This window comes from Pleurodeles waltl, chromosome 2_2 (genome assembly GCF_031143425.1).
Source record: "Pleurodeles waltl isolate 20211129_DDA chromosome 2_2, aPleWal1.hap1.20221129, whole genome shotgun sequence".
Classification (NCBI taxonomy): domain Eukaryota; kingdom Metazoa; phylum Chordata; class Amphibia; order Caudata; family Salamandridae; genus Pleurodeles; species Pleurodeles waltl.
Window position 1 is genome coordinate 1157243314 of NC_090439.1, and position 25436 is coordinate 1157268749.

At 47.0% G+C, this 25436-nt stretch overlaps 1 protein-coding gene across 1 annotated transcript in view; it reads right to left on the bottom strand.

The window, feature by feature from the left end:
• Positions 1–25436, bottom strand: part of LOC138282988 (E3 ubiquitin-protein ligase TRIM39-like) — a 162678-nt gene that overhangs the window by 28729 nt on the left and 108513 nt on the right. The window contains exon 8 of the mRNA XM_069221081.1: positions 17136–17251. Coding sequence (XP_069077182.1) covers positions 17136–17251 — 116 coding nt within the window. The remainder of the gene's footprint in view (positions 1–17135; positions 17252–25436) is intronic.

Below are 25436 nucleotides of genomic sequence, written 5' to 3' on the forward strand. Positions count from 1 at the left end.
CGCCACCAACGACGGTGTTTAGGCACTAATTTACGGATACCCCGACTATCACTGTCTCACAGACAACAGGTACCCTAAGTCCCATTATACGGAGACGTCCGTGGTCTTTGGGAGAATCCTCCTCAGCTGAAAAGGTAACACCTGATTAAGCTGTAGGTTGTTCGAGCTCGAACTCATAAAAGGACTTAGAATCCCCCTATCTGGTGTTCTGTTTCTCTAAACAAAATGGCTGCTGCCATAGACATTCCTGAAAATGCTAGACATGCACTAACACAACATTTATTAACGCATGGCCTTACAGATGAGGGCGGGGATGTTACTCTTATATTAGAAGCTAAAGAAGCATACCAACCAGAAACATTTTACTGTTGGGTCACCTTTCCTGAGGTAGACCAAAGAACACATACATTCCACACATATCAAATTGCAAACGTACCTTTACGGTACCGAGCATACCACTATCATGAAATATCGCTCACATATCAAGAGCATCAGAACTGGTTTGAAGGTGCCCTACCACGTGTACTACAAAGAGTGAGGTTAGGTCCCTTAAGTAATGACGGACCTACATGGCCTATGTTTGTCACATACACATCTCACCCAGGCATACAGAATATGCAAATAGCAGATCTGCGAGATTTATATAATGAATTGGTGACATTATATAGATGATTAGTTCAGTTCGTAATGCGAACATTGAACACAACACCAGCGCGTCCAGCACCGCCAAAACCTGGTGGTTATCAATTGGCTACTGGGATTAATCCACAAACAGTACGTACTATTATGGGTAAAGTGCCTGCGGAACGGGAACAAATACCGTTCTGGATTGCCCAGAAAATGAATCAGCTGGAAGCTGTGTTTCCCCATACGGGACCACAGAAAAAACATAGACTGCTCACTTTGTGCTTGCCTTTTGGGATGGTTCCCTCTGTGGTTGACAGTGCCACATGGGTTACAGTCTTCGCTGCCATATATGCTACCACACATGGTACCCCGACACTTGCCAATTTCCCAGAAGTGTTAAAACAAATACAAAATGAGCATGGGGCTGCACCAGCCCTGGATTTGGGGATGAAATTAATGCATAACTTTTACACGGTTTCCTCAATAATACTCAACAATATTAAAGGAGAAGCGGTAGCACTGGCAATTCGCCAGCATCTACGGGAAACTCCACACCAGGAACAAGAGAGACAGCTACCAAAAATAATTTCCTATACCTATACTAGTATAGGACGGGATAGTTTGGGAGCCAAACCAAAGAAATTGGAGTTACAAGGTCCCGCCCATAAGGAGGGTACAAAGCAGGCACAAGAGGGCTCTAAGAAGCGCTGGGACAAACAAAAAGATTTCAAAGAAAGAAGAAATAAGAGAGCTGATTCTCCACACCCGGAGAACGCCGAAAGGAGACATAATCTCAGAAATAGGGAGAACATTAAAACTCCAGACAGATATACTGATTCACGTCCCTCTCGTTCCTTTCAGGACGCACCGGATAGACGTAGCGAGAGAGGGGGCCGTCAAGATCGACGTCCGGAATACGTGAAAGAAAAGAAAGACTCGCCACAGTCTACTGTTAAAAAAGAAGAAAAGACTCCTCAGCAAAAGCCACAGTTTAAAAAGAAGAAGGTGGCAACACTGACAGCTAAAAATGCCAGTATACTTGAGAACACTGTTGAGGAACAAGACGTGGGCAGTGACTCTGTTAGTCAGCGCGGTAGAGGTCACGATATGTCACCAGAGTTTGAAAGATCATCTGGATGCGACAGCAACTAGCGATTTCATCGCCGTTGAAACAGCGGATGATCCCATTGTCCCCCTGATAGGGTTTATGATTTGAAAATTCAGATAGAGGGAGACATGGAGAGCACCATTAGTGTGATATTCTGGGATGAACTTACTAGTGATATCGTATTGGCCGAAAGAGACTGGCCACCTGAAAACGTGCGCAAGCTCCCGCATGGGGAAGATGTCATTTTGCCTTCTTTCTCCGATCTTGTTCCGGAAGCAGAAAAAGAAGCCTATGCTGCTGAATGGGCTCTAGCGCAGGCACCTGCTTTATATCGCAATCATGTAGGTTGGGACAAGGAGTCTCCTTGTCGTGTTATTCCCGTTAGGTCTACACCCCAACCGTAGCCACAATATCCTGTTAAACATGAAGCAAAAGCTCCGGTGAGGGAGATCCTCGTCCAGCTTGAGTGCCAGGGAGTGATTGAGCCCTGTACATCTGCAATGAATAATCTGGTATTTCCCGTTGCAAAGCCAGACCATTCATACAGAATGGTCATTGATTATAGACATTTAAATAGTCATACACGCACATATGCTATACAAAATTCACATAGCACAGCACTAATAAACAATTAAGGGCCAGATGTAGCAAAGGATTTGCGCCTCGCAAATGGCGAAAATCGCCGTTTGCGAGGCGCAAATGCCTCTTTGCTATGCAGAAATGCATATTGCGAGTCGGGACCGACTCGCAATATGAAATTCAGAATCGCAAATAGGAAGGGGTGTTCCCTTCCTATTTGCGATTCTGAGTGGTATGCAATACCATTTGCGACCGCATATGCGGTCGCAAATGGTGTCGCAGTTACCATCCACTTCAAATGGATGGTAACCCACTCGCAAATTGGAAGGGGTCCCCGAGGGACCCCTTCCACTTTGTGAATGGACCCACAAATATTTTTTCAGGGTAGGTAGTGGTCCAAGAGACCACTACCTGCCCTGAAAAAAACCCAAAACTAAAGGTTTCGTTTTTTTTTTAAGTGCAGCTCGTTTTCCTTTAAGGAAAACGGGCAACACTTAAAAAAAAAAAAAAACTGCTTTATTGAAAGCAGTTACGAACATGGAGGTCTGCTGACGACAGCAGGCCTCCATGTTTGCGAGTGCCTAGACTCGGTATGGGGCCGCAATTTGCGACTCACCTCATTAATATTAATGAGGTGGGTCTTTGCGACCCCATACCGACTCGCAGAAGGTGTCTGAGACACCTTTCTGCATAATATATTGCGAGTTGCAAATTGCGAGTCGCTAGTACTCGCAATTTGCAAGTCGCAAAATGTTATTTTGCTACATCTGGCCCATAGTGCTCAAAAAATATAAAAGAACATTAGACATATCTAATGGCTTCTCCTGCCAGAATTTAGCACATGAAAGTGGGACCTGAGTGCATTCTCATTTGGCTCTCAGAAACGCTTTTGTCATTTACCTCAAGGCTATAAAAATAGCCCGGGGCTATTTTCAGCCTGTGTAACATCAATATTACATGATATTGATTCCGAGGCGTTATCCTACGTGGATGACATATATCTCACAGACGACGTCCTTGACATTCATCCTACAAGGGTCGATCGGATCATTCTGGGATTTCCAGACCTCGGTTACAAATTCAATTTTAAGAAAAGCAAGTTCGCCTTTCTCAGTGTATTGTTCCTGGGCCATGAGCTATCAAATGAGGGAAAGAGCCTGGTCCTACACTTTCTGGAAAAATGTGCTCAACTGCACCCTCCTAACACACTTAAGAAACTACAGTCACTACTAGGTTTCTTTAACTTTGGCAGAACATACATTCCAGATCATGCACAACGTATCAAGCCACTTTATGACTTGGTTCAGCCCTATTTTTATAGCAGACACTGGACAATTGAACACACACGCATCCTTAGGTAAATGCAACAGAACATGCTAGAAGCTAAACACCTGCACACACGTGACAATAAAACAAATTTGGTCATCAGAATAATTGTTGGTGCCATTGGATTTACTTATGTCTCCTTCAATGAGGGTGACAGGGTACCCATAGCATATAAATCACATTTATACTCCAATGCAGAACAGGGTTTTGCACCTACAGAAAAGATTCTGACGGCAGTTCAGATGGCCGTCATAAAAGAGAGGCCACTTGCCCAGGGGAAAGAGGCTGTCACCAAAGCAAGCGTTCCCAACGCTAAAGCATTACATCCAGGTTGGATTCAATGGGCAACGTCTCTGATTGCAACTGATGTCGATTATCTATTCGATCCAAAACTTCAGACACAAGAGTTTCTCCAGTACGAACAAGAGTACCCTGCTCCTCTAAATATCTTGCCCCTGGACAGATACCATACTGTCATATATACGGATGGTTCAGCACAACCCGCGGTAGGTACTAAACATCAATACTCGGCAGCTGGCACAGCCGTGAGCGGAGTGATGGAAGATGGGGTCTTCTACCCGCACATTACCTACACACAGACCTTGGGGGACTGCACAGCCCAGTTGACTGAACTTAAAGCTCTTATTCTAGCGCTCGAACATACTGAGCCAGGATGCCGGAATTTAATAGTCTGTGACTCATATTACTGCGTTCAGTCCTACAATGACTATCTCAATCATTGGAAACAGAACGTGTTTAGAGATTCTAAAGGGAACACTATTAAACACAAAATATTGTGGCGGAGGGTGGTTGATCTTAAGGATAAGCTGCCATGTGTCCATGTAGTACATACATTGGGACACCAACGTGTAGGAGTACACGTTACTGGTAATACACTGGCTGATGAAGCGGCCAAAGCAGCAGTAGCTACGGCTTCTGTGGCTGCAGTGACTCGTTCTCAGACGAGATTGGATAATGAAATATTGACTGCCGTTAAAGCCTCGGCTGCAGGCAAGCCCCTTCCGAAAGGATACCCTACCAACTATACTTACCATATCAGCGTGCAGAATGTTGCTTACACAACAATTCCTGGGGTTGGAGATCGAGTGATCCCCAATGAAGACCAGAGATTAGATCTAATTAAAGCAGCGCATGAAGGTCTCGCTTCTGCACATGCTGGTATATCGGTATCGATAACACTCTTACAGAAATGCTTCTGTTGGCCTGGTCTATGCAGACAAACAAAAAAATATGTCCTTTGCTGTGACATTTGCCAGCAGATAAAGGGCTCTAATATCAAACGCCCAGCGCAGACATCCCTCTTAGTGTCCAACAGGCCACTACAGTGTGTGTACCTGGACCATTGTGGTCCCTTACCGCCTGATGGTGCATACAAATACATTCTAGTCACTGTAGATTCTTGTTCTAGATTCCTGTAGGTATGGCCACAGCGGTCGGCTGACGCCCGGACTGTTATAAAAGACTTGCTGATCTTTATCGGTACATATGCGGTTGCAGCATTCCATTCGGACCAGGGCCCTGCATTTGCCTCTAAGGCATTCAGGGATACCATGGTAAAGATGGGTGTTGAACTCCATTAATCCTCACCATACCATCCCGAGGGAAATTCGTCGTAGAGAGGCGGAATTGTGATCTAAAGCAGTCCTTAACAGCTAGAGTATTAGGTTCAGGTTGCAGTTGGTTACATCACCTATATGGGGTCCAGAGAGCACTGAATAACCTGCCAAGACGGTCCTTGGGGGGACGCACTCCATATGAGGTTCTCTTTGGGATACCTATGTATGTCCCAGATCTTGATTCCCCTGGATGGTGGCAGCAGAAACACCATTTGACATAAATGAACGTCTCACTGTCTTACAGGAGCTTCAGCAATTTCGTGATGATAAATCATCTGCAAGTGCTGCCACCTTAGGAATAAGGGATTTAGCGAAAACTTGAACTGGCTGGATTCCTAAAGTTGGGGATCTGGTTCGTGAGAAGATCGCAGTGAAGAAGGAGTTCGGTCCATCATACAGAGCACCTGTACCGGTCTTGGGAATTCAAGGCACCAGGACTGTCATCTTACCACCGCTGTCTGGCTCTAGAACGAACAGATTCATCTCCATTGATGAGATCAAATTACACCATGTGGCCGATCCTTCACAGTAGACCAAGAGGTCCCTTGGGTGGTTCCCGATCCCCTCTCACTACCCAACAGGACATACATCTACATAGTAGGATGAACACTACTACTACAGACTGTGCAACAATGTCTAATGCTGTTCCAGACACCTCCTCGACCATGGGGAGGGCGGAAACTGAACTCTTGCTAGTTCCTGTCACTACTTCAGTGACCACCCCGGTTCAAGATTTATCTGTTTTTTACACAAACACATCACAGACTAATGACACTGTCTACCAAGAGCCTCCACATGAAGTGGACCAAAGTACAGATAGTGCACCTGCTCCAGTGTTTGCAGAGACTGCCTCTGGCTATTTCATTGACATTGATGATTTTTCTTCAGACTCATCCACTACTGTGATTGACAATGTTTCAAAAAGAAGTCAGCTGTATCAATGGCTTAAAAAGAACTATTTGAAATACCCATGGAACTATTTATGGTTCTGATTGACATTTTTTGCATTATGTTTATGGATTGGCTTTGTGACTGTTTTCTTTTTGCTTATAAATGGTCACTATATTCCTGATCGCTCCTCTGTGGAGCCTGTTGATGAAGTTTTAATGCCATATCATTCCTCACATAAGGTCCGCTGAGACTTGTCCCCTGTAAATGTTACAGCAATACCGATTTCTGATGGGATTGTGTGGGACAAAGTTCCATTTGATATATAAGGGCCTACAGAAATTATTCAAATACCATACCTGTTCAAAATTTCTATGACAGATGTAATTACACCTGGTGTTGTCTCTGAAGAATGGGATGTCCAAACAGTTGATTTTATGCTAGCTGAAATGAAGGACTATTCCGCTTTTGAAAGTGATGATGTATATGAACATACAATGAATTATGGGGAAATGTTCTGCTATAACAGTTGGGGACATTACTACCTACACCGTGCCACTAGATACAGGCCAATATTAAACTACACACAGTGGGAACACTGTTCTACACCACCAGTGGGGAGCCCAAAGTACAATAGTGATAAATTTACATACTTTTCTGGGCATGACACAAAAAAAGCAGAGTTGTATTATTTTAAAATACCTCCGGCACAAATTAGAAAACTTTTGCTAACCGATACAAAAATGATTTATTCAGATCCCGTTGTTTCCCGGCTCGCAGTTGAAGGTTACGAATACTGGAAGAGCACTATTGATTTGAAAAGTGTATGGGGAACACAAGATTGGCCGATACAGGGCAGGGAGGCTTTATTTCGAGCATTATTGATTCCTGTGCAAATTATTTTCTTAATTGGCACAATTCAGCAGACATCTTGTCTGGTGTTAGCAAAAATTAAAGACTTGAACATGCCCAGTATCCCCACTCCGGCAAGGTTTAAAGATTGGCAATACTTCCTTAACATCACCGAGGACAGGCTAGATGCAATGATTAGGGCTGGTACCTAAAGTTCTTCACTTTCCAGTCCCGGCGGGTGGTTAATATGGCCCACTGACACTAATGGGTGTCAAGCGCGTTTTTTGAACTCTTCAGGGGTCTTTTCAATTAAGAGGCCAGACCCTCGCTTTGTATCGGGTCAACATACAAGTATAGTTACAACATACTGGGTTTCATTCTGACCCTGGCGGTCATGGACCCCCACAGTGTGGGTAAGCTGTGCCAGCAATGGGTACAGACCAACACATTCGCCGCAGTTAAGCAACACCTGAACACCCTTTCCGAAGATATAGATTTGCAGGATTTTCTGCTGGGTCCTAGAAAAAAGTGTTCGAATAGGTTTTTATATGCTATGTACAATGAAATTTGGAAACATTCACAGATTGAGGCTGCTGTGCGTTTAAGGCAATTGGATAAAGAAAATTTAGAAAATGCATTAGCTGTTGTCGACAACGACATTAATATACTGTCCAATAGGATTTATTCACTATCAAATATAGTGTCGTCTGCTATTGATATCACTCAGACAGACTTGTCCCGGTTATATCATGGGCAAACACAGCTATGTTCCATTATGCAGCTGGGTTGGACTTTACAGACACTGAAAAACACCCGCATTCCATGGAAGTACAGTATATTAAAGGGAGTGAATTCTTCGCTGCCTTTAATTTTTCCAGAGAACAGCAGACAATGGCTAAAAAGGAGGCTAGTTTCACCATGCTTCATGTAGAAAAGTTAGATAAGTTGCCCTTCACGGTAGCAGAGAGTCCTTCAACTATCTGGCTCTTACATGGCATAATTAATTTACTGATTTCGACCTTTCATTTCTCAAGCTGCCTGAAACATCTTGCAGTGGGAAGGTACGAGCAACTAGGAGATAACTATATTAAGGAAGAGTGGGAGTTGCCTTTTGACTATAAATGTCTGAATGGCGAAACAGAGGTCTTTCTTAGCGGAAGCGAATGTGAGACTGCTGTTAGTCATTCCATGATATGCAAGCAGGTGTCTCTTCACGGTCTTTGCAATGCGGGGGTCGCAAATTTGGCCTGTTTGCTGAAGGGTACTCCCGTCTCTTTGATTCTCCCGGTATTTCATGTACTTTCCAATGGAAGTTATGTGGTACTGAATGATCAAAGCTGTTGCGGCATGCGACCAGGAATTGCCTACGCAATCTCGGTCTCGAAGGTCGTTACGTGTTGTGGACATGTTTTGTTTCCCCCTACATGAGAGATAAAAGTATCTGACATGTGTCCCCACATAGATACTATTAATGTGAACTATGACAAGCTGAGCAGGCTAAAGGCGCTATTGTTTAAAAAACTGGTCGCCTTGACATCCATCAGATTGCGAGATCATCAGCCGAGATACAATCCCTATTAAATACCAACTCCCCCAAGCACTTTGGAGAACTGGTATCAAGAATATTCAATGCTTAGAGCACCACTGGGATTGTTCATTTCTTTAAGGCTGTCGGGTCTGGTTTCGTGTCCATCTTCCAGACTGTCTTCGGAGTCATCCCGTCAGCCATCCATTCGCTCTTTTCAAGTGTGTTTGGTGGCTTTCCAATTATTTTGGATTTGATTGGCGGACTACTACTGCTATTTCTTCTGATTCGCAGTGGTTGTTTCTTTCCAGCTATGCAGAGCAATGGAGCCGCCCCCACCAACTCCACTGTGCCGTGAACTCATGGTTCGGATCTTCAGTGCACCCTTGCTGGTGGAATTGGAGCTTCTCTGGTGTGTACAACTAGTCTTCCGCTGTATATGGTGCCTCTTTGAACATCTGCCTATGGTCTGTCTTGCTGTTGCACTGACATCTCCTGTGGAAATGTCCACAGGCTACCCTTCCCAAGCCTTGTCACACCTATTTCCAAGGGGAGAGGGTGTTGCCTCCCTCTCCTAAAAGAAATCCTTTGTTCTGCCTTCCCCTGCTTGAGCTGGTCAGCAGCAGGAGGGCAGAAACCTGTCTGTAGGGTGGCAGCAGCACGGGCTACTTGCAAAACCCTGAAAGACTAGTAGGAGCATGGAATCATACAACCAGTACAGGCAACAGTATTGGGGTATAATTCCCGCATGTTTGATACCAAACATGGCCAGGTTTCAGCGTTATCTTTATGTAGCTGGACATAGGTAGTGACTTATGTCTAGTACACATGGAAAATTCCTTCCCCGCACTTACGAAGTCCAGTGCAATAGAGCTGGAGTTCTTAGGTGCACCTCTGCTCATGCAAATGTGTCCTCACACACAGGTGCCTGCACCCTGCCCTCTGGGCTAGGAGGGCCTGCCATAGGGGTGACTTACAGTGACCTGTAGTGAAAACGGTACATGCACCTTTTCATGCAGGCTGCAATTGCAGGCCTCCAGACACATTTTGCATGGGTTCCTATGGGTGGTACAATACATGCTGCAGCCCAAGGGGAACCACTGGTGCCCCAATTCCCGGGGTTCTTAAGTGCCATATACCAGGGACTTACACGGGGGCACCAGTAAGCCAATTGTGGGGTGTGCAAAGTCCTAGGCACCCAAATTTAGAGGGAGAGAGCACAATCACTGGGGTCCTTGGTAGGAGGATCCCAGTGAAAACAGTCAAAGCATATGTAACAGCAGGCAAAAAGTGAGGGTAACCATGCCAAAAAGAGGGTACTTTCCTGCACACACACACCCACCAAACGAAGGACAATAAGGCTAACTTTGCCCAGTTGAGTCTTCATTGTCTAAGTGGAAATATCTGGAGAGTCCATCTGCATTGGAGTGGTTACTCCCAGGTCTATGTTCCACTGTACAGTCCATTCCCTGTAGGGATATGGACCACTTCAAGAGTTTGGGATTTTCACCTTTCACCTGCTTTAGCCATAGGAGGGGCTTGTGGTCTGTTTGAACAAGGAAGTGAGTGCCAAACAAATATGGCCTCAGCTTCTTCAAAGGCCAGATCACAGCAAAGGCCTCCCTCTTTATGGCTGACCAACGCTTTTCCCTGGGGTCAACCTTCTACTAATGAAAGCTACAGGTTGGTCCTGGCCCTCTGTATTCAGTTGAGACAGTACTGCCCCTATCCCTACCTCAGATGCATCTGTCTGCACAAAAAATTGCTTGGAGTAGTCAGGCATTCTTAGTATAAGAGCAGAGCACATGCCCAGTTTGAGGTAATCAAAAGCTTTTTAGCAGCTAGCTGTCAACTTTCTTGGGCATGGTTTTAGATGTGAGGTCATTTAAAGGGGCTACAAAAGAGCCATAGTTCTTAATGAACCTCCTATAGTACCCTGTCAGGCCTAGAAAGGCTCTGACTTGGGTCTGAGTGGTAGGGGCAGTCCAATCCAGAATTGTCTGGATTTTGCCCTGCAGTGATTGGATCTGGCTTCCACCTACCAGGTGGCCCAGATAAACCACTTTTCCCTGCCCTATCTGGCACTTTGAGGCCTTGATAGTGAGGCCTGCTCTTTTTATACAAATATAAAAGGCCTTATACATTCCCAAGGTGGACCAGCTGATCCTCCCAGGTGGAGCTAAAGAGAGCTATATCGCCTAGATAAGTTGCTCTAAAGCTTTCCAGACCTTGGAGAACTTTGTTCACCATCCTCTGGAATGTGGCAGGTGCATTCTTTAGTCCAAACGGCATCACTGCAAAGTGATAGTGCCCACTAGGAGTGGAGAATGCAGTTTTTGGTTTGGCATCTTCTGACAACTTGATCTGCCAGTAGCCAGCAGTCAGGTCAAAGGTGCTTAGATACTTGCCAGAAGCCAGGGTATCTACTAGCTCTTCTGCCCTAGGGATAGGATGAGCATCAGTTTTAGTTATAGTATTGAGGCCTCTGTAGTCTACACAAAACCTCATCTCTCTTTTGCTATTTTGAGAGTGTGGCTTTGGGACAAGCACTACAGGACTAGCCCAGGGGCTGTCTGAAGGCTCAATAACTCCTAGGTCTAACATCTTCTGCACCTCAGCTTTGATGCACTCTCTGACATGATCAGGCTGCCTGTAAATTTTACTCTCACCTGCGATCATATTAAGAGCAGGCAGACACAGGCTTCTCAACAAGGATCAGGTTATGGTGCAGTATCAATTTACCCTAAAAGTCAGGTGTCCTTACAGTTCACATTTTCTTTAAAGTCTTTTCCCCTGGTGTGAACTGGGCAATGGAGTAGTCCTTCTCCGCTCATCCGATGCTAAAGGGGCCTGCAATGATCAAAGAAAGTGTAATAGGCTGATGGGTAGGCCAGGAGTGGCCCAAGTCTGCCTAGGTCTGCACAGTAGTGCCTTTGGCATCTGACTGCAAGAGCAGGCCCGGCTGATGTGTTTCAGTCTGATCCCTGGTTGGGAAGTAGTCCCGACTGGTAGTTGCAGCCCTGATTGGGCTGATCCAGGCAACCACATCAGATGCAGCCCCATTCGGGCCAATCCATTCATAATGGCTGACGCACACCTGACTAGGCTGATGCAGACTTGGATGCTGAAAGTGGTTTCCACCAGAAAGCCAGTTTTGAGAAACCAGGAGGGCTCTCTGAAGAGCAGGTCACTCCTGGCTTGCCCAGAGATAGATGGCTTCCTTTGAATGTTCATCAGTCCCTAAGTCATACTGAGCTTCTCCTCCTGGTAAGTCTCTTCTTCAGCAGGTGTAGGCAGACTTCCCTTCCTTCTTGTAGGGACCTTGCAGGCTTCTAGGCACGTAGCCGGATCCTCAGCACCTCCAGCAGAAATTTCAGCCTTCAGGCAATGTTGCTGCACCTCTGAGAGACTGGATTTTCCGACAGACCTCTTCCTGATCTCACAGCCACTGACACTCTTCCTTGGTCATGAAGGACTTGGAAATGGTAGTTTGTGGGTCCCACAGTTGTACATATTTTCTAGCTATGGATTCTGGATCCATTGTCTCAAACTTCGGAGCCAGTATGGGGTGGCTTTCTTTTCCAGTGTCCTTCTCAGGCTGCCCTCCAGGCACTGCCTTTGAATAGAATGATACTTCTCACAGCAGGTGACTATATTTTGTCAATCATTTGAAAATCATGAAAGGATGTTTAAACACACCTAAAAAAGATATTTGTTACACACTCAAATCAATGACTTAATGACTTGTAAATTTAAGAACTAGCACATGTTGATGGTTAAAATGTCACTTGTTTAACATCTTTCATTTTGTGTTTTCTTAGCCTTTTAAGTGCGGGTGTCGGCTCCCACCCAGTGTGTCCATTTGCCATTGGCTGGCACTGTGGAGGGCTTTTTTTTTTTTTTTTTTGGTCAAACTTCCCTATAAGAGTCTTTTTTTTATTGTGAAATGATGATCAGCATGCATGCCACACTGATGTCATTCCATTGAAAGTGAAAGTGAAATGAGCCGATTTGCTCATTTCACCTTTACTGATGGTGTCCTAGGGGGCAGATCCTAGAACCCCTGAGCATCAATTTGCCTGGGGTTGGTTTTGTTGTAAAGGGGAGAACCATCCCATTTTCAATGGTGTTCCACCGTAGTGGATTGCTGCTTGTGGGTCACCACAGAAGGGTGATCTCATGCAGGAATCCACCCACTAAAACTGGCTCAGCTGGTAATGATCTAGTTCTCCCTCTCCCCTTGCCCCACCCCATGGGTGGCAGCAGAAGCTATTCACCTCCATTCTGCTCTTGGTGAGCAGAAAGCCTGGGATTACTTTTTGGACGGGGTGAGCAGCCCCCTTAGAATGAACAAGTGCTCCTACCTTCCTGGCCAAAAACCTTTTTCTGTCCCCACCCCTGGCGGGCAGATAGGGGATATTTAAAACCTACTAGACACCAGGGAGATTTTTGCATCATAAAAAGGGGTGGACAAGCCCACACAAGCATCAGGTCGAGCCCCCACCCAAACATATCCTCAGTCTTTTCTGGCCCAAGGGCCAGTGAGGGATTTTCCAATATTTGCCCCATGGGAGAAGTGGAGGGGAGTGGCAGAAAGCTGGCTAAATGCCACGAATCGTTTTTGTAAAATAATGCAGACATCAAGCCCCACAAGACTTAGGCCCGTATTTATACTTTTTTTGCGCCGCATTTGCGTCGTTTTTTGACGCAAAAACGGCGCAAACTTGCAAAATACCATTGTATTTTGTAGGTTTGCGCCGTTTTGCGCCAAAAAGCGGCGCAAAAAAAAGTATAAATACGGGCCTTAGGGCCTTATTACGACCTTAACGGAGAGGTTTCCTCCATCACAAATGTGACAGATATCCCATCTGCCATATTACGGACTCCATTGACTATAATGGGATCATATTACGGCAGACGGAATATCCACCACCTTTGTGATGGAGGAAAACCCCTCCGTCAAGGTCGTAATAAGGCCCTTAGACTTTCTCTTCCACTGCTGAACTAATGCATCTTCATCTCTCTGGCAAAAGAGAGGAAGTGTTCCTTTGGTCATTGTTTTATCAGATGGGCCAGCAGAGAGGGACTAAATTCCAATATCATCCAACTTTCAATACTGATTTGCTACATTCTCATCACAGAAATGTGAGAAAAATGTGTGTTTTTAAACAAAGTTTGAGGTTCGCAAGGATCTGGGTAAAAACATCCTGGTGAGAGCCACTTAAGACACACCACCCTTGACTTCCCCAGGTGTTTAGTTTTCAGAAATGTACAGTTTTGGTAGGTTTCTCAGAGTGCCGACAGAGCTGGGACTCAAATTTGGCAGCCACCAACACTACAGAAAAGTAGGGTTTGGCAGAATGTTTAATTCCGTCCGTGGAATAGGTGGTATTTGGTGACTCTTGTAACGCAGAGTTTCAGCCAAATTCCGCCAATCACTGCATGGTGTAATTTTTTCCTGTGAGGCTCCACAAACGTGAGTGAAATTTTGGTGCCTTGAAGTGTAATTTTGTAACACGAGCAGTTGCTGGTGGTCGTCAGTGGTCACGGTCAGAGGGATGCTTCTCGAGCAGATTTGCTGCTGCTTGAGTAGATTTTCTTTTCGAGCAGCAACAAAATCAATGCAAATGGCCACGAGTTCTTGTGTGGTGTATGGAACCGCTCAAGCTTATTTGTCAGTGTTGCTCACACTTACCTGCACTAAATTGCAGTGTGAGCAGCACGATCTGCATATTTTACACCCGTTAGAGGAAGTCTGCAGAATTTTGCAGAGTTTTTACGTAATTTTGCAGAATTCTGCAGAGTTAAATTCCGGGAGTTCCACCCACCCCTACAGAAAAGGGTTGGTTTTTGGTTGGAAAATTTTGATCTGCCCCTGTTGCCAGGACGAGGCCCGCTCACACAAAGTGAGGTGCCATTTTTATTGACAGACTTAGACTTAGGGGAACCCAGATTCCAGAATTTGTCCCCACAGAAAATGTGTATTTTTATGCACAGTTTGAGGTTTACAAGCCTTCTTGGTAGGAAAATCAGGAATCAGGTTATAAGCACACAAGTCACACCATCCTGGACACCCCAGGTGTCTAGTTTTCAGAAATGTCTGGGCATGGTAGCTAGGCATGGTAGGTTTTCCTGGGTGGTGGCTGAGCTAGGGCCCAAAATCTACAGCTACCCACATAAAAAAACAATGTATGGATTCTATGGGGTGAGATGATGTCGCCCGGTCAAGTTTGGTGGTGCATTGTGTCACAGGTGCCAGGCCTGGCCACATAAGTAAGGTACCATTTTTTATCAAGACTTGTATGGGAACACCAAACAGTAAAAAATCTGGACCCATATTTTCAAGAATCTGGCACATCCCTACCGAAGTGCCAGATTTCTTGTGCCCACCTAATGACTCCATGGGTGCACCATTTCTACAATACGGTGCACCATGGTGCACGTTAGGCCAAAAGCATCTAAGGGGGTCATTCTAACTCTGTCGGGCGGCGGAGGCCGCCCGCCAGAGTTCCCCCCTCCGAAATACCGCACCGCGGTCAGTAGACCGCGGAGGGTATTCTAAGTTTTTCCCTGGGCTGGCGGGCGGTCGCCAAAAGACCGCCCGCCAGCCCAGGGAAAAACTCCCTTCCCACGAGGATGCCGGCTCATAATCGAGCCGGCGGAGTGGGAAGGTGCGACGGGTGCTGTTGCACCCGTCGCGTATTTCACTGTCTGCCAAGCAGACAGTGAAATACTTGTAGGGGCCCTCTTACGGGGGCCCCTGCAGTGCCCATGCCAGTGGCATGGGCACTGCAGGGGCCCCCAGGGGCCCCGCGACCCCCCCTACCGCCATCCGGTTCCCGGCGGGCGGACCGCCGGGAACTGGATGGCGGTAGGGGGGGTCGGAATCCCCTCGGCGGCGCAGCTAGCTGCGCCGCCTTGGAGGATTCCAAAGGGCGGCGGTACACTGGCGGGAGACCGCCAGTGTTGCCGGTCCGACCGCGGCTTTACCGCCGCGGTCAGAATGCCCTGCGGGGCACCGCCGGCCTGTCGGCGGTGCTCCCGCCGACCCTGGCCCCGGCGGTCTTAGACCGCCGGGGTCAGAATGACCCCCTAAATGTTTTACTCTTTTGTGGCACTTTGCTCCACTAGCATCAAAAATTTTGATGCTAGTAGAGCAGAGTGCAAGGAGGCCAATTGATGTTAATGGGTGCATCCTTTTAAAGCCTGCTTTGAGCAGGCATTAAAAATTACACCAAAAATGGTGGAATGAAATCTTGTGGATTTCATTGTGCCATTTTTGCAGGCCTCCTAAAGCCAGAATGCCCCTTTGTATACAATACGCCTTACGCAGGCATAATGTGGTGCAAGGGGTCACAATGTGGCGCAATGCATGCATTGCGCCACTTTGTAAATATAGTGCAGCAAAAATTGCTTCCTTGAGCCACATTAGTGTAAAAAAAAAAAATGATGTAAATCTGGCCCTTAGTATTACCAACTGGATTTCTCTGCACTTGTGCCTTCCAAATATAAGGCAGTGTACAAGAAAGAAGACATTTTGCAGAGTGCCATCTGAATCACATGCTAGCCACAAATTCAGTGAAGTACAAATAACCATTGCTCTTAAACTCAATATCGCTTGTACAGTTAAGAATTGCATAGTTTTCCTTCATATGCATTTTTTTTTCTTTACATTTTGCCATATGATTTGCTCTATACTTAGTTGGCACTGGGTACCTCGGATTCTTGGAGAACGTACAAATCCTCCATTACTCCATGACAAGAAGACTCTAGCGGACGTAATAGTGTCCTGCTTTAGTAAATCAGCCATCGTGACGAGAAATTACAAATAAAAACGCTGTCCACATATGGCTGTTGTCCCCTACTTTCTTCTACATTGTTTATTTCAACAGTTAGTTTCTTTGGGAAAAGCTTGAGGGATCTGCACAAATGACCCATTGCCGAATTCAGAAGTTTGTCTACTTCGCAGCTTTCCGGGATCATCCATGGGTTTCACACCTGTTTTCACCACAAACTGGAAGTAGGCTGAATGTACAAAAAATAGGGAAAATGGGATGTTTCTTAGAAAAATGCCAAAACTGTGATAGAAAATAGTTCTTTTTGATTCAGCTCTGTTTGTTCCTGAAAAGTGAGAACCCTTGCGTGATGCCATTTTTAGGGAAAAAAAGCACTTACTTTCGTGGCACTTTGTTTCCATTTGTCCCATAAAACCCAAAATGTAGCTTTATTTTGGCTATTTCCATGGCCCCCTCCTTGGAAATCTACAAACTTTGGGTATCCTTAGAATGCAAATGATTTGGGAAAAAGGAATGCAAATATGGTGTGGAAATCTTATGTGGGAAAAGAATGCTAAAAGATGTAAATTCAGAATACCCCAAATAGCCTAGAAATGGCTCACCACAGGGGTGGAAGGCTCAGCAGCTTGGGGTTTAAGTTGAATCCACGTAGCATGCATGGACGGATGTACATCTGTCCCCATGCCCTACAGGTGTCATTACTGTTCATGTGTGTCAAGTATATAACCATTCTAGGCCACATCATTACAGTTACACGAGCACTGAGACATAATTACGCTAAACTCAACTCTATTTACCTTCATACTTCTTCATATCCTGCTTAAGTTTCTGAATGTTCATAATTTCATTATTTGTTTCTTTTTCTTTTCTTTTCTTGATCTGCTGTTGACCCTGAAACTTCACCTGTGTACACCTGGAAGAACATACGTGTCATTATAGTGTCACTGAACAAACAAAGGTTTCAGGGTTTGAAAGAAAAAAATAACCTAAATGTTATTTAAAGCAAATTATCATCACAGGGTGTTACTATGCATACACAACACAACACATAAAACTCTAAAGATAGCTGAAAGTGCCACACAGCATCCCTGGCACTGCAAAATGTGTCATTTTAGAACCCTGGATGGATTAGCACGTGTTAATCCAAGTTTCTGGAACCCAGAATTAACTGCAAAAACATCTGCCACCAACAAACACACAACCACTCTCTCCACTCTCATTTCTCCTTCTGACTCTATTTATATTCCTCTCTCTCAAACCTCCTACTGTTTCTCCCTCGTTCCTCTGGTACTATGTCTGTCTCTCTGTCTCTTCACCTCTCTGTAGGAAAGTAGCCTCTTTCTTGCTTGGTTACCCCCGTGTTTGGCCTGTTTGTCAGTGTGTTTGACTGTGTCTACTGGGATCCTTCTAACCAGGACCCCAGTAGTTATTCTCTCTCCCTATAAGTTTGGTTGTTGGGTACTGCTAACACAGTATTACACTCATGATTGGCATAATGGTGCCCCCTTATAAGTCCCTATGATATGGTACCTACGATCTCAGGGCATTGGGGTTCCAGGGGGTCCCTATGGGCTGCAGCATTTCTTTTGCCACCCATAGGAAGCCCATGCAAAGGCTTTTACAGGACTGCCATTGCAGCCTGTGTGAAATGGTGCATGCACCCTTTCACTGCCATTTACACTGCACCAGGTCACTTATACGTACCCTATATGCCAGGCCTTCCAACCCTGAAGCCTGGGTGCAGAGTACCTGCGTATGAGGGCACACCTGCACTAGCAGAGGTGCCCCCACATCGTCCAGGACCATTCTCCCAGGCTTCATGAGTGCGGGGATGCCATTTTAAGCGTGCACTGGATATAGGTCACCACCTATGTACAGCTTCACAATGGTAACTCTGAATATGGCCATGTTTGGTATCAAACATGTAGAAATCATCTTTTGCAAGCATTGGTTGTATGATTCCATGCACTCTGGGGGCTCCTTAAAGGACCCCCAGTACTGCCATTACAGCCTTCTGAAGGTTTCCAGGCAGCCCCAGCTGCTGCCACCTCCCAGACAGGCTTCTGACCTCCTGTTGCTGAAGCAGCTCGAGCCCAGGAAGGCAGAACAAAGGATTTCCTCTGGGAGAGGGGTGTAACACCCTCTCCCTTTAGAAATAGGTGTTACAGGCTTGGAAGGGTTAGCCTATCCCAACCCAGTGAAAATGCTTTGAAGGGCACATTTGGGGTCAGATGTAGCAAGCCTTTTGCTTGTCGCAAACTGCGAAAAACGCAGTTTGCAGCATGCAAAAGGCCGAACACGATGCACAACCTCAAATTGCAAGTCAGTACCCTTCCTATTTGCGACCGCATCGCCATGCTGAGTTGCTTTGTGACCGCGAATGCGGTCGCAAACCAACTCGCAGTTACCACCCACTTGAAGTGGGTGGTAACTCATTCGCAAAAGGGAAGGGGCCCCCATGGGACCCCTCCCCTTTTGTGAATGCCAACAAAAATGTTTTTTCAGAGCAGGCAGTGGTCCTATGGACCACTGCCTACTCTGAAAAAAACGAAACCAAATGGTTTCGGAAGTTTTTCTTTTTGCAACTCGTTTTCCTTTAAGGAAAACGGGCTGCAAAAAGAAAAAAAACTGCTTTATTAAAAAAGCAGTCACAGACATGGAGGTCTGCTGTCTCCAGCAGGCCACCATCCCTGTGAGTGCAGGGACTCGCTATGGGGTCGCAATTTGCGACCCACCTCATTAATATTCATGAGGTGGGTCTTTGCGACCCCATAGCGAGTTGCAGAAGGTGTCTGAGACACCTTTCTGCATAAAATTTTGCAAGTTGTAAATTGCGAGTCGGTATGACTCTCAATTCGCAACTCGCAAAATTTTACTTACCTACATCTGGCCCCTGGTGCCCTCCTTGCATAATCAAGTCTACATCAATTGAGGGACCCCCAGTCCCTGCTCTGGTGTGAAACTGGACAAAGGAAAGGAGACTGACCACTCCCCTCTCTATTACCATCCCAGGGGTGGTTCTCAGAGCTCCTCCAGAGGGTCCCTGGGTTTTGCCATCTTGAATTCAAGGTTGGCAGGGAACTCTGGGAGCATCCGAGTGGCCAGTGCCAGCAGGTGATGTCAGAGCCCTCCCCTGATAGGTGATTACCTGTTTAGCTGACCAATCCCTCTTTCAGGGCTATTTAGGGTCTCTCTCTTGGGTGCTTCTTCAGATTCGGATTGCAAGACTACAGCAGGAATCCTCTGCATCCTTTACTTCACCTTCTTACTGAAGAAACTGCATCTGGACCCTCCAGGAACTCTACAAACTGCAACAAAAAATCAAAGACGACTTCTGCAACATTGTAACTTCAACTCCTGCCAGCAACTGCAACTGTTTCCAGGTAGTGCATCCTCCGAGGACTGCCTTTCTTCAGCCTGCACCAGAAGAGTGAAGGAATCTCCCTTGGGGTGAAGGAGTCACCCCCCTGCCTGCTGCATCAACGACCGGTGGCGTGGATCCCGTCTCCTGCTGAGCTGCGTGGATCCTGCATCAAGGGTGGTGAACTGAAGTGGTTCCGACAGACCTGACGTCCTACTGTCCAACTTTGGTGCAGGTAAGAGCTTTCCTCCCCATGCAAGACAGTACCCCCGTGCACCGCATGTTTTGCAGTTGCCAAGGTTTGTTGCCATCCTTCCATAAAGTGTACCGTGCAGCTCTGGCCCCCAGCACTCTATCCTTCAACGCACATCTTCCTGAGTGGTTCTCCAGTGGCGTGGGAGCCTTTGTCGTAGTGCTGCGTGGGCCTCTTTTTCACCTTTCTTGACCCTCTGCTGTGGGACTCCTGTGCATGATACCTGGCCTTCCGTGGGCTCTCTGAGTTGCTTAGAGCCCCTTCGACTCCCCCTCCTGGGTAGAGTCCACTTGGTTCTTCCTGGACCCGAGCATTGCCATTTTCTGTTTACTGCAAGCTTTGCATGTGTCAAGGATTGTTGGTGGACTTCAGCGACGCACACCAGATTGCAATATTCCATCCGGGATGGGACATCATTTGCATCAACCAGGAACCCGACTCCGTCTTCTTGGGTGCAATCCTGACTGTTCTTCTGCACTGGTGGTTCAATTGCACCTTCATCCGGGTTAGCAGGGGCTCCTGTTCTCCCTGGACTCTTCTGTGCTTTTTGGACTTGGTCCCCTTCTTCCACAGGTCTTTATGAGGTAAGTAAAATACACAAAATATACACACAGACCAAAATCAGGTAAGTAAACAGTTAGCAAAGTAGTGCAAACACTGTAGAACACAATAGAATGCAATAGGAGACAATAGGCCTAGGGGCAACACAAACCATATACTCCAAAAGTGGAATGCGAGCCACGAATGGACCCCAGGCCTAGTGTAATGTGTAGAGGGTCGCTGGGAGTGTAAGAAACCACCAAGGGTGTCCAAGATACCCCACCCCAAGACCCTGAAAAGTAGGAGAAAAGTTACCCTACTACCCCAGAAAGACAGTAAAGTCGAGGTAGGGGATTCTGCAAAGGCAACAACTGACTGCAAAGCACTGAAGACGGATTCCTGGACCTGAGGACCTGCAAAAAAAAGGGACCAAGTCCAAGAGTCACGCAAGTGTCCAGGGGGGGCAGGAGCCCACTAAACCATGGATGAAGGTACAAAAGGACTGCCTCTGGGTGGAAGAAGACAAAGATTCTGCAACAACGTAAGGTGCCAGGAACTTCGGCTTTGGTCAGAAGATGTCCCACAGCATGCTGGAGGATGCAGAGTTGTTTCCACGCAGAAAGACCGCAAACAAGCCTTGCTAGCTGCAAGGGTCGCGGTTGAAGATGAAGAGTGCTGCCCGAGCCCAGGAAGGACCAGGAGGTCGCCCCTTGAACGAGGAGACTGAGGGGGCGCTCAGCAACAGAGAGAACCCATGCAGAAGCAGGCAGCATCCACAGAAGCACCTGAACAGGCGCACAAGAAATCTGAACACGATGGTCATCTCCGCACAACAAAAGAGGGTCCCACGAAGCCGATGTTCAACTCAGCGAGTTGAGCAATGCAGGACGGAGTGCTGGGGACCTGGGCTGTGCTGTGCACGAAGGAATCCTTGAAAAAGTGCACAGAAGCCCTAGCAGCTGAAGATCACATGGTGCACAGGATTACTGTCTGGCGTGGGGAGGCAAGGACTTACCTCCAATAACTTTGGGCAGAAGGACCACTGGACTGTGGTGATTACGTGGATCCAGCTCCTGTGTTCCAGGGACCACGCTCGTCAAGATGAGAGGGGACCCAGAGGACCGGTGATGCAGAAGTTTGGTGCCTGCATTAGCAGGGGGAAGATTCCGTCGACCCACAGGAGATTTCTTCTTGGCTTCCAGTGCAGGGTGAAGGCAGACAGCCCTAAGAGCATGCACCACCAGGAAACAGTCGAGAAAGCTGGCAGGATTAGGCCCTACAATGTTGCTGGTAGTCTTCTTGCTACTTTGTTGCGGTTTTGCAGGCGTCCTGGAGCAGTCAGCGGTCGATCCTTGGCAGAAGTCGAAGAGGGAAGTGCAGAGCAACTCTGGTGAGCTCTTGCATTCGTTATCTGACGAGAAACCCACAGGAGAGACCCTAAATAGCCCACAGAGGAGGATTGGCTACAGAGAGAGGTAAGCACCTATCAGGAGGGGTCTCTGACGTCACCTGCTCGCACTGGCCACTCAGAGGTCTCCAATGTGCCCTCACACCTCTGCATTCAAGATGGCAGAGGTCTGGGACACACTGGAAGAGCTCTGGGCACCTCCCCTAGGGAGGTGCTGGACAGGGGAGTGGTCACTCCCCTCTCCTTTGTCCAGTTTCATGTCAGAGCAGGGTTGGGGGGATTCCTGAACCGGTGTAGACTGGCTTATGCAAGGAGGGCACCATCTGTGCCCTTCAAAGCATTTCCAGAGGCTGGGGGAGGCTACTCCTCCCCAGCCCTTCACACCTATTTTTAAAGGGAAAGGGTGTAACACCCTCTCTCAGAGGAAATTCTTTGTTCTGCCTTCCTGGAACTGGGCTGCCCAGGCCCCAGGGGGGCAGAAACCTGTCTGAGGGTTGGCAGCAGCGGTAGCTGCAGAGAAAACCCCAGGAAGTTAGTTTGGCAGTACCCGGGCTCTATGCTGGAGCCCCAGGGATGCATGGAATGTCCCCCCAATACCAGAATGGTATTGGGGTGACAATTCCGTGATCCTAGACATGTTACATGGCCATGTTCAGAGTTACCATTGTGACGCTACATATAGGTATTGACCTACATGTAGTTCACACGTGTAATGGTGTCCCCGCACTCACAAAGTCCGGGGAATTTGCCCTGAACAATGTGGGGGCACCTTGGCTAGTACCAGGGTGCCCTCACACTAAGTAACTTTGCACCTAACCTTCACTAAGTGAAGGTTAGACATTTAGGTGACTTATAAGTTGCTTAAGTGCAGTGTAAAATGGCTGCGAAATAATGTGGACGTTATTTCACTCAGGCTGCAGTGGCAGTCCTATATAAGAATTGTCTGAGCTCCCTATGGGTGGCAAAAGAAATGCTGCAGCCCATAGGGATCTCCTGGAACCCCAATACCCTGGGAACCTAGGTGCCATATAGTAGGGGATTATAAGGGTGTTCCAATGTGCCAATCAGAATTGGTAAATTTAGTCACTAGCCTGCAGTGACAATTTTAAAAGCAGAGGGAGCATAAACACTGAGGTTCTGGTTAGCAGAGCCTCAGTGATACAGTTAGGCACCACACAGGGAACACATACAGGGCACACTTTATGAGCACTGGGGTCCTGGTTAGCAAGATCCCAGTGACACAGGCAAAAACAAACATACATACAAGTAAAAAATGGGGGTAACATGCCAGGCAAGATGGTACTTTCCTACACACAGGCTACAAAGCAAAGGGAGCAAGAAACACTGGAGACTTGAACAATGGCCCAGGAAGCTCCGAAAAAGGGAGGCAGGCAGGGTAAAAAGTTGCCCCCTGATCAAACTTCCATAGAGGATTCTATTCCTGAGGGAGTGGAACTTACTTCTTGGGTGCAACCCACACCAGAGGAGCTTAAAACTGACACAGCTGAGCTCCTGGGTGCAGGGGGACCCACCAAGGAAGAACTTAGTCTAGAACAGAAAACCTGACCTGCTCTAGAACGTCTGAGGCAGCAAGTTGCTGCTCAGGAAGCAAAGGATGTCAGTGGAAACCATCGGGTCTACTGGGGCAACAGCTTCCTTTGTTCTGAGGAAAGTGACCCCAAACCTGGTGTCACCAGGAGGTTGGTCATCCCTCTGAAATTTAGGGAGGTCTTGTTAACTTTAGCCCATGACATTCCCCTTGCAGGCAATTTGTGGCAAAGCAAAACTTGGAAAAGGCTTGTCCCTCACTTTCAATAGCACCACATGTCTGAAGAAACAAGGGGGTCTTGCGCTCTGTATGACCTGTCAAGCCAGTGGCTAGAGAGGTGGCACTCCAAAGGCCCCCTTAATTCCACTACCAGTGGTAGGAGTATACTTTGAGTCCTTTGAGAGGGTGGGGTGGTGTGAGAAAGTAGCCTCTTTCTAGCCTTGTTACCCCCACTTTTGGCCTGTTTGTGAGTGTATGTCAGGGTGTTTTCACTGTCTCACTGGGATCCTGCCAGCCAGGGCCCAGTGCTCATAGTGAAAACCCTATGTTTTCAGTATGTTTGTTATGTGTCACTGGGACCCTGCTAGTCAGGACCCCAGTTCTCATAAGTTTGTGACCTATATGTATGTGTTCCCTGTGTGATGCCTAACTGTCTCACTGAGGCTCTGCTAACCAGAACCTCAGTGGTTATGCTCTCTGTAGGAGGCTGGACTGGCTTGTAGTGAGTACCAAGGGGTACTTGCACCTTGCACCAGGCCCTGTTATCCCTTATTAGTGTATAGGGTGTCTAGCAGCATAGGCTGATAGATAATGGTAGCTTAGCAGAGCAGCTTAGGCTGAACTAGGAGACGAGTGAAGCTCCTACAGTACCACTTAGTGTCATATGCACAATATCATAAGAAAACACAATACACAGTTATACTAAAAATAAAGGTACTTTATTTTTATGACAATATGCCAAAGTATCTCAGAGTGTACCCTCAGTGAGAGGATAGGAAATATACACAAGATATATATACACAATACCAAAAATATGCAGTATAGTCTTAGAAAACAGTGCAAACAATGTATAGTTACAATAGGATGCAATGGGGACACATAGGGATAGGGGCAACACAAACTATATACTCCAAAAGTGGAATGCGAACCACGAATGGACCCCAAACCTATGTGACCGTGTAGAGGGTCGCTGGGACTATTAGAAAATAGTGAGGGTTAGAAAAATAGCCCACCCCAAGACCCTGAAAAGTGAGTGCAAAGTGCACTAAAGTTCCCCAAAGGACAAAGAAGTCGTGATAGGGGAATAATGCAGGAAAGACACAAACCAACAATGCAACAACGATGGATTTCCAATCTAGGGTACCTGTGGAACAAAGGGACCAAGTCCAAAAGTCACAAGCAAGTCGGAGATGGGCAGATGCCCAGGAAATGCCAGCTGTGGGTGCAAAGAAGCTTCTACTGGACAGAAGAAGCTGAGGTTTCTGCAGGAACGAAAAGGGCTAGAGACTTTCCCTTTGGTGGACGGATCCCGCTCGCCGTGGAGAGTCGTGCAGACGTGTTTTCCTGCCGAAAGACCGCCAACAAGCCTTACTAGCTGCAAATCGTGCGGTAAGCGTTTTTGGATGCTGCTGTGGCCCAGGAAGGACCAGGATGTTGCAAATTGCGTCAGAAGAGAGAGGGGACGTCGAGCAAGACAAGGAGCCCTCTCAGCAGCAGGTAGCACCCGGAGAAGTGCCAGAAAGAGGCACTACGAGGATGCGTGAAACGGTGCTCACCCGAAGTTGCACAAAGAAGTCCCACGTCGCCGGAGAACAACTTAGGAGGTCGTGCAATGCAGGTTAGAGTGCTGTGGACCCAGGCTGGACTGTGCACAAAGGATTTCCACCGGAAGTGCACGGAGGCCGGAGTAGCTGCAAAAGTTGCGGTTCCCAGCAATGCAGTCTGGCGTGGGGAGGCAAGGACTTACCTCCACCAAACTTGGACTGAA